Genomic DNA, 9282 nt, shown 5'->3' with positions numbered 1-9282 from the left:
CACCCTACAGCCCCATGGACTCAAGTGACCTACCAGTTCTGCTGCTTGCAGAGGCAATCTGCAGCCAGTCACAGCCAAACTGTTTATAAACTTGAATATATAATACAAATAAAATAAATACAATATAAAACTCAAAAGCTATCAACTGTCCAAACTAATGTGATCTGTGTCCAAGTGGTGAAGGTCTAATTAACAAGAAAGGAAACACATTAGAGTTGTGCAGTTTTATTTGAACAAAAACCAGTGTTGATATTTTTAATAAAGTCTACATTACACTAAATGAATGTACATTTTTAAGAAGATATCTAGTTGTAAAGAATGTGCAGGATAATATGTACAATCATAGTTAAGTTAAAAAAATTCACATTTTACATAGATTTACTTGACAGTCCTATGCTTTCATGGTACATAAATGTAACCAAAAGAGGTAACAAAAAAAACCCAAACCAAACCCAAATCCAAGGAATTTCAGCTGGAGGACTGTATAATGCATTCATTTTTCAAATAAACTAGGTAACAATTTTTATTTGTCCTAAATCACATTTTGGATATAATTTTTTGAATTATTAGAATTAGCATGTTCAATGAGTACACCAATGTAAACATTTTTCCAATGGTGCTATTTCCTTCCATAAAAATCTGTATTTTACGCTGTAGTCTGCTTTTCAGCTTTTACAAATTAGAATAATTACACAGGATGTTTTTCAATACATGGTAAAAATTATCAAACAGCAAGGGAGATATGTTCTAAAGACACTTTGAAGCTTTTCAGTCCACTTTCACAACACTGTAAATCTTACTTACAAACCAGAAGCAGGCAAAAAATCCAATAGTCCCTAAAATGAAAAAGCAAAAATGGTTAAGTTTATCTTACAGTTTGCTCTGAGAGAAAAATCTAAGAAGTACTTCCCAGCAGGACAGAATATAACATTGTATTCCAGCTAACTATCCAGAATAACAGTACTTGTTAAATTCAACAACACACATTCATCCCTAGGCTAAGTTACTGATTTAGATAAAAGATTACTTTTAGGACCAGGCTGCTTGATGTACATTTAAGGCACTGAACGTGATGCTACTGCCACCACTAGCAGGCACACAAGCACTAGTTAAGAAACTGACTTTTATACGCACACAAAGTCAACCCCCACCTGGGTTTTTCAGGTCTACAATAGTTAACAGCCACCTAAGAATTATACCACAAAACACAGCCTTGAGAAAAAGTCACCTGGCCCAGTTTTCTGTTCATCGTGCTCTATTTATACTTAAGAACAGGAAACTTCTTACTCTGTATATCTTGTTGCTTCCTTTTGCTAAAATAACGCTCCGAGTGCTACAGCAGTTGGGAGCAAGCATCAAATGAAACTAGCAGCGACACAAACCAAAACATACTTTTGTGTAACATATACGTATTCAAGCTGCGGATTTTCTTGTCACAGGTCACTCTAGATAATAAAAACACACACTAGTTGGGCAAGTGAACAAGTTCACGAAAAAAGAAATCCAAAGGCTATGAATTACAGTGACACCATTTCAAGTGCTAAAAAAGCCCTTGAGCCACAGCTGATGGGAGGCTGGGAGAAAGTACCAGTGCATGCTTGTCCTGTTCTCATACTGCTTCCGACTGCTAGTAGGGTGCTTGGGTAGCGGACCTGTGGTCTGGTTTGGTAGAGCCTTCCTTTGTTTCTTACCAATCCAGTTTTCACTCAGCCAACCCAGGAGGAAAAAAAAAAAAACAACAAACCAACCCATACAACTACCTTCTGGAGGCACTTTGGACCACGTGTCAAGTGCTGTGGCTTGAGTTAGTGCAGTGCAGAGTAAGATGAAGGAGAGCCGAGATCACACTGAATGAGATTAGCGTATACCAATTTTCTATTTTTAAGCTGAAGAACAAGTCTAGGGCTTTCATCCCGCAGTTGCTATTCTAAGGCAACTGCAAAGACACTGTCCATCATATATACTTTAAAATTACTTTAAGAACTTAGTACGCAAGGAGACATTGAGTCCCATACAATTAATTTAGTCTTAAGCCTCTAAGGGAAGCAATGCATTGTTCCTCATGCTTTTACCTAGGGGCAAAAATGCCACACAGATGTTGAAGCCCTACCAACGGAAAAAAGGAAGGGTCTCAGTTTCAGCTGAGTTCACTCTACCTGCCAGCCCTGTGACAGCGCTTACCAGCTACACTACAGGCATTTGCAAAATCACACACTCTGCTTCTCCAGTTTTACATTCCTCCTTTTCTGTTTGTAGAGCCCATGTTTAACATCGGCTCCAACTTTTTTCACTATTTCATTGTGACTGGTTTATACTAACTAGAAGGTTCTTTATAGAGCATTATTCTTTTTTACATTCATTACTCTTCTGTCTTTCAGAGTACATCTACGCATTTCCCAAGCCAGGAACCTGTCTTTGGATGCTTATTATCTATATGCCAATTCTTGTGTTCTTCATGCTATCATGTATATTTGCAGTTAAAGGCTTTTTGACAGCCTACTATTATATGCCACAGATTACCCTTTCCCTCCAAGTTTGCAGTTATCATCCTCTGAAACAGTAGGAGACAGCAGATTTACTGCTGTTGATAGGATATCAGACACCAACCACAGAAGGAATTTAATTCCTTTGTAGGCTTGACATCACTAAGTCTTTGCAGTTTATGGTCAATTCTCACTCCTTCCTACTGTGTCCAATACTCCAATATCAGCATTGTTACTCCAAGCCTTACTCTCACGATTTTTTCCTAATAATGGTTTCTCATCATCTGCTTTCTAGTTGTTTTTATAATATAGCCTACTTTGAGCCTTTTATGGCTTTGAAAGCAATGTTTCTTCCAAATGTTTAACAGATGAGATACCTTACAAATCTATCTGCTGTTCTAGAACAAAACTGTCATATCATAACAAAAACATATAACTAGCACAAGAATGGGATTTACCACAGCTTTCTGAGCACGCCATAATTTTATATGGGAACACACCCTAAACCCACACTATTTTCCTCCCATCTTTGTCACTCTGAATCTTTGTGACACAGCAGCTTTCTATAAAACATGGCCTCATTCATAGCAGAACCTGAAGACTTCACACTGTGAACAAGCATTTCATCCATGAACAGATTTTCACAGGTTTCAGTAACATTGATTTTCAACTTCCCTCCTAAAAAGTCTGTTTAGCAAATCAAAGACCAAGTACCCCCTGCTCCTTTTTTAAACTTTAACAGAATTTTGCCAATGTACTGGAATGAGAATAAGACTATATTTTCTAACACAAGTGGTAATGTTTGTCAGACACCAGATTTGAACCATGGAACTTACAAGCTCAGGAGAGCAAGTCTAGACTCATCACTAAGCTACAGCCTTAGGCAGTCAGTACCTTCTCTGGTCAGCAGAGATTCCTTCTGCTACTTCCACATCAACAGAAGGGCTTCCCTGTATTTTAATTTCTTCTTCCCTCCCATGAACAAACTGCAGATGTGGATAGCTCTATGGACCAGAAACTTCAAAATGAACATCAAACTAAGGACCTTATTACCCATTAGAAGCACCTCTTCTACATAGTATACATGACACGCAAAGATCAGAATGGTTTAAAGGTGCTAGCAGAAATACAACTAGGTTGAAAATCCACATCGAGAATCGAACTGCAAATTTAGAAGTGAGAATTAATTGCAGCAAATCAACTGGGTATTTTTAGCGCTCTCTTTTTAAAAATAACATGGGCCAAACAGACTAGAAACTTCCAAAGGCTCAGGTCAGCACAGAGTTGTGTTGCTACTACAAAATCAGTATTAATTGATAGAAATAAATGTAAATTAAAACAACATTATTTACAAGGCTTCCATGTGCAGCTACTTTACCTACATGATTGCTTGTGTTAATGCAACAAAAAACTTTTTTTTTTTTTTTTTTTTGAGAATGTAAACAGTACAGTGCCTGGTTTCACTGAAATTCAGTGGCTTTTTTCCACCTCAAACCTAGGGGTGCTTTCGATTCCACGAACCACTAAAAGGTCCACAAAAGGCGATTTAGAAAAAAGCTTCCAACTTTCTATACAGGAGTAAATATCCCAATCAGAAAGGGATCTGCAAATGAATAACGATTGCGGAAGAACAACTCTGAATAGTTTGGTTTGTTTGAAAATTCTAGCTTGAATGTGTTTTCTTCATTTTAGCCCATTTTCACAAATTTGCCATTTATTCCAGATTTTAGCACTTTAGATGGGGAAAGCATCAACATACTAGATCTTTAGGCCAGCGCTGGCTAGCATACAAGGGTAAACTGAGAACCCGTTAACTACTTTGACTAAGGCCAATCTTAAAACACAGGTAAGTGCACGACCAGTTTCCTGCAACTGGTACCTCTACCCAGTAAAATTGCCATTATTAGTTATAGTAGTTAAACACAACCTTGCCATCTCGAGCAGCATGGCTTGAAATATATTTTCTTGAAAAGCCCGCTCAGCTCTCCTATCTTGAGCATTTTTCCAATCACATCTTGCACCAAAATTAGAATCACACTTTATTTAAAAATGTGCCTCTCATTAGAATAGTACGACTATTTAGGTAAGCTTTAGATAACACCAACCTAGGATCTTGTTTATATTTATTTCTTTCAAAATACATTCAAATTGAAACCAAAGTTTTGAAGCACTACCAACAAGGAGCGCACCTCTTCAGCTTACTGCTTCACTGATAGACATCAATGACCACTGCATGACAGAAAAGAGACACCAAAGGTGTTTGGTTTTTTTTTAAAGCTGCTAAAATACTCTAACAGTAAGTACTTAAAAAAACTCACCCACCCCAACCAATCAAAAAAACCCCTCTAGCTGAAAGAGTGGAGATCTAGCCTTTTTTTCCAATTTGTCTAAACTCCTTTCCATTTGTAAGGTTTTTACAGCTTTTATATGCACATGTCTATCAAATGACAGAGCACAAAGATACCAAGCCTGACACCAATTCCTCCCATGAGCATGTAAAAGCTGTTTGTTTTAATCTACTATTACAAATCAGTGTCATAGCTGATGTTTACTTTAACCAATCCTGACCACTCACCAGCTTAAATTAAAAGAAAACCCATCTGAACAGCATGCATTTAAGAACTTAAGTTTTGTCGGCAAACCTTTATTTTTCCTTCGTATTTTAAGATTCTGCCTTTCTAAATGACCTGTGCTAGTCTAGGAAAGCGATGCCATCCTAGGGTGCTGCAGCCCCACTGTACATCACTGACCATCCTAGAGTGGCACGGCTAAAAAGATTGTGTTTGCAGGAGCTATTTAAAATTCAAAACCCCAGTTGTTAAGATGTCTCAAGTCATTTCTCTAGCCAATACATCCATTTATACTTACTAGGGAGACAGTGACACCTCAGTTTTTAAATCTTTTTGTCCTCCAGTTTATACACCATTGAATATTCTGGTCTGCGATATATATCCTACCACTCAGCACAAGTTTTCTTATACACAGAAAGATCTTCTACACAGCAAGCTAGCATCTGACTGGGTGAGAGAAAGTTATTAGTAAACTAGTTTAAACTCAAAATTAAAACCAAGGATTATTGCACAGAATAATGCCAAAATACATTAAGCAGACTGTTCTGCTCTATTTGTTTCTTCTAGCTTTATTGTTTAATGAAGAAAAGAGAATTCAAAGCACGAACAGATTGTAAGAAAGCAAATAGAAAGGCACTCTGCACTTGGCTGATACTTCTTATGTACCTTAAAAGCTCTCTGTATCATACTGGTTTCAATCACCGCACAGTGGTGGGTGCTTCAGAATCTCGGATTCTAAACACAATCTACCCAGAAGATCAAAACTCAATTTTGAAAATGGCATTAACTCACAAGTGAAAATGATGTTCAAAAATAGAGGTCACTGTAAAGCAACATGCTTTGACTATATTCAGCATTTTTTTTTGTCTCCTAGCATAAACCACATGTAATCATGCGGCTATCCCCATTCAACCGCATGTATTATTTCTTGAAAGATTAGCCGCACTTTGTACATTAAAATAAAATTGTCCTGTTTGGGTGTGCACATTAATCATTAGATTTCACCAGTCAGATTATATTATTGTCGTTGTTGCCATACAAGCATTCAGTTCCTATTTATGTATTCATTATGATCTCTTTTGTAATGTCCACAGTAACCAACACACTGCCATGTAGGAGGTATTAACGCTGCCCTTTATATTTCTGTCACAGTGGCTGAGATCTAATAGGCAAGAATAGAGAAAACCAAAATACCTAGTGCTAACTTAAGTGGAACAGATCAAGGTCCCATTTTGGAAACATACAGAAGAATGCTATTAATGCAAACAGTGTGTAAAGTTACATTAGCAAACTCCCTCACCTCCATAAACTTGTGAAGGACTAAACCCATACTTTCCAAAGCAAGTGCTATTAAGGAATATTTTACAAAACAAAGTTAGGTGTCTTCTGCTTGAGTAACCCATCTAAAATACTGTACATTTCAGTCCCCAAAATCAATCAAACTAAACACGCAGAAGAAATTTATTACAGCACTTTACATTAGTAAGGATGTGTTACACACTCCAAATACCTATTATACCCTACTACCTTTCTAGTGATTAGGCATTCTATTAAACATTTTTTTTTTTTTAAAAAAAAAAGGGAATATTAGTAGCTTTCTTTATGAACTAGAAATGCAGCATAGCTATCGCTATTGCAGTTCTATTCAAAAAAAAAGGAAAAATGAACAAAAAGAGAGACACTGCAAAAATACCAGCCGCACAGTTTATATAGCAGTACTTTGGGGCCTCACTGGCCTCCACATCAAGAACTCCAGGATCAGCACATCTGAAGCTTTTAATACCATTTCAGCAGCTGCCATGACAACTTCAATTATCATTTTATATATGAAAGGGATATTTTTAATTCTACCAATTTGCATCTTGTAACTGAAATTGAAATTGGCAGAATAGCAACTAAACTACGCTAAAATCCAGACACATATTAACATATTGCTTTAGTTTAAAAGTAATTAAAACATTTTAGACTATACTTCGGGAGGTTTTTTTAAAATATAGATCTATATTAGAAGGGACATCTGGAGCTTGTCTGTTTCACCAGGATTTAAACAGGGGTTTAACTGGCAACACGCCAACTTCTATGTTCACCTTCTAATAATTAAGAATTGGAAGAATTAAATCCTCCCTCCCCCACTTCTTTTTAAAACTTTTTCTTTTCTTTTGAAGAGACTTCTTTTGAAGAAGGTCTAAATAACAAACAACAATAAAAATCTAGCAGTAAGTGCCAGTTAACGTTATTAAGTATAATTTCTACAGAGTAATTGCTTTGTTCAAGCACATACAGTAATTTGCTTCAGTGTTCTATTATGAACAGTGTTTTTTTCCTCATATCAACCAGTATTAGAGGCAATAAAGATGAAAGAGGCCCTTCTCACTGCTGAACTGACAAACTTGAAGTCTGATGCTAAGACTTACTTTCATTACTTATTTTAGCAACTCTTTTTTAACTGCATCAAGGGAGTTAAGTGATGCATTTCATAAAGCCAACACAAAGTAATTACAGCAGGTTTCAATAATCAGGTAGAAGATATTAAGAAGTAATAATACAAACCATCATGCCATCCACAGCGAGATTCTCTATTATAAATCTTAGGAATGAACATAAACGTTGGTTTTATGAACAACCCATTGTGAACTAGCATTTTCTTTAGTTCTGCCACTGCAGTACTTCATGATGCTAAGCAGAGTGATACATAAAAATCTGACTTCATGTGTTAAAGCTAAATACACAACAGCAGCAGTATGACAAACACCAATATGAAGTGCTCCTGGCTATTTTTAAGGGCCAGTACCCTTCAAAGAGCTTCTAATTTCTTCTAACACATGCTGAATCTGGCACAGATTTCTCATCAAATCAACCTCGAAATTATAGTTTGAGTCAAGTGATTATGAACATTAGAGTTAATTCTGTAGAAGACACTTAGTCTGCATGAGTAACATCAGAAACGTTGGATGACTAAAAAAGGAGAGCTGTTTTTCAAATAGGTTCCTCCATTAAAGTACATTCCTGTCATTAATAAGTGGTGCTTAATGAGTAAGTAAGATCACCTCTAACAGTACCAGAACTCTCTATTGTCAACATTCACTTTTTTCCCCAGCATCAACCCGCCTCACTTGCTAACAGTGAAAGCAGAAAATATCTTTTCTTTTCCATATACAGAGGGCAATTGTCTCTAACTATAGAGCTTCTAGAACCAATTGTAAACTCCAGAATCAAGTTAAACACGCAATATCAAATGAACAAGAACCACACTTTGAAAATGTAATGTTTTCAACTCACTCCTAATATAATATGCAATAAAGGAAATTTGTTTTACTGTAAATAAATACAATTTCAAGTCAGGAAAAACCAAACCTTAAAGAATATCTTCCTGTGATGTGTGGTGTCACAAACCAATACTGACTAAGAAGTCATAAGTTATATTTAATGTTTCAGACAGTCTAAATTTCACCTGATGTTTCTCATTTTAAAACCAGAATCCCCTGCATTCATTCTACTTTGCACATTGTACTTACCTGTGAAAAGGAAAAAAATCAAGACCATGATCATTGTGTAACCGAAGTATAAAATGGTGCTAGCGGTTCCTGTTATCTGGAGTTTAGAGAAGAAGTAATGAACTGCATAGATAAAGAGATAAACTGCTGTAAAGCTACTCGTCAAGAATGATCGCCACCACCAGTGATAATCCTGAAAGAAACAATAAACCATTCAGTAAGACACATCACGGAGAAAACAGAATACAAATAAGCTAGTTAAAAAATTAACATTGTCTTAGGAAATAATTTAATTCTTCAAAATTTATCTCAAAAAATAAAAATTCAAACATAGCACATAGCTACTTTTTTTTTTTCTTTCTCAAAGCCAGCTGTATTGCTTCCACTATGAACATGAAATTATGCTATGATCAAGGCTCTTTATTTTTGCTTATCTGCTGCAAACAGTGGATTTTGAAGGAAAAAGGCACGTGTCGAAAGAGTGGCTAAGATAAGCATGTCAAGGGTTGACAATACAATCCATTCATAGTGTCCAGCACATCACAGCATATGTGAATATCTCAACTCTATTTCTAACATCTTCCAGCTAAAAGTGGTATCTGCATCAAAACTATACTTTATACCTCTGCACACAGATGGAAGTAGCACAGCAAAACTGTAGCTTCCGAACACGTAATTAGAAGAATTATAAAAACTAGGAACAGGAATCCAAACATATAATACATCTGATGAGAC

At 36.2% G+C, this 9282-nt stretch overlaps 1 protein-coding gene across 1 annotated transcript in view; it reads right to left on the bottom strand.

Moving 5' to 3' along the window:
* Positions 1–209: 209 nt before the first annotated feature.
* The window catches only part of LOC101910334 (transmembrane 9 superfamily member 2-like), a 33535-nt gene continuing 24462 nt past the window's right edge, over positions 210–9282 (bottom strand). Inside the window, exons 15-17 of the mRNA XM_005232754.4 lie at positions 9171–9282; positions 8569–8740; positions 210–836 (exon numbers count right to left, since the gene is read on the bottom strand). Coding sequence (XP_005232811.2) covers positions 769–836; positions 8569–8740; positions 9171–9282 — 352 coding nt within the window. The 3' untranslated portion in view covers positions 210–768. The remainder of the gene's footprint in view (positions 837–8568; positions 8741–9170) is intronic.

Source organism: Falco peregrinus, chromosome 13 (assembly GCF_023634155.1).
Source record: "Falco peregrinus isolate bFalPer1 chromosome 13, bFalPer1.pri, whole genome shotgun sequence".
Taxonomy (NCBI): Eukaryota; Metazoa; Chordata; class Aves; order Falconiformes; family Falconidae; genus Falco; species Falco peregrinus.
Note: the sequence above shows the minus strand (reverse complement) of the source record. Positions and strands in the feature narration are given on the sequence as shown.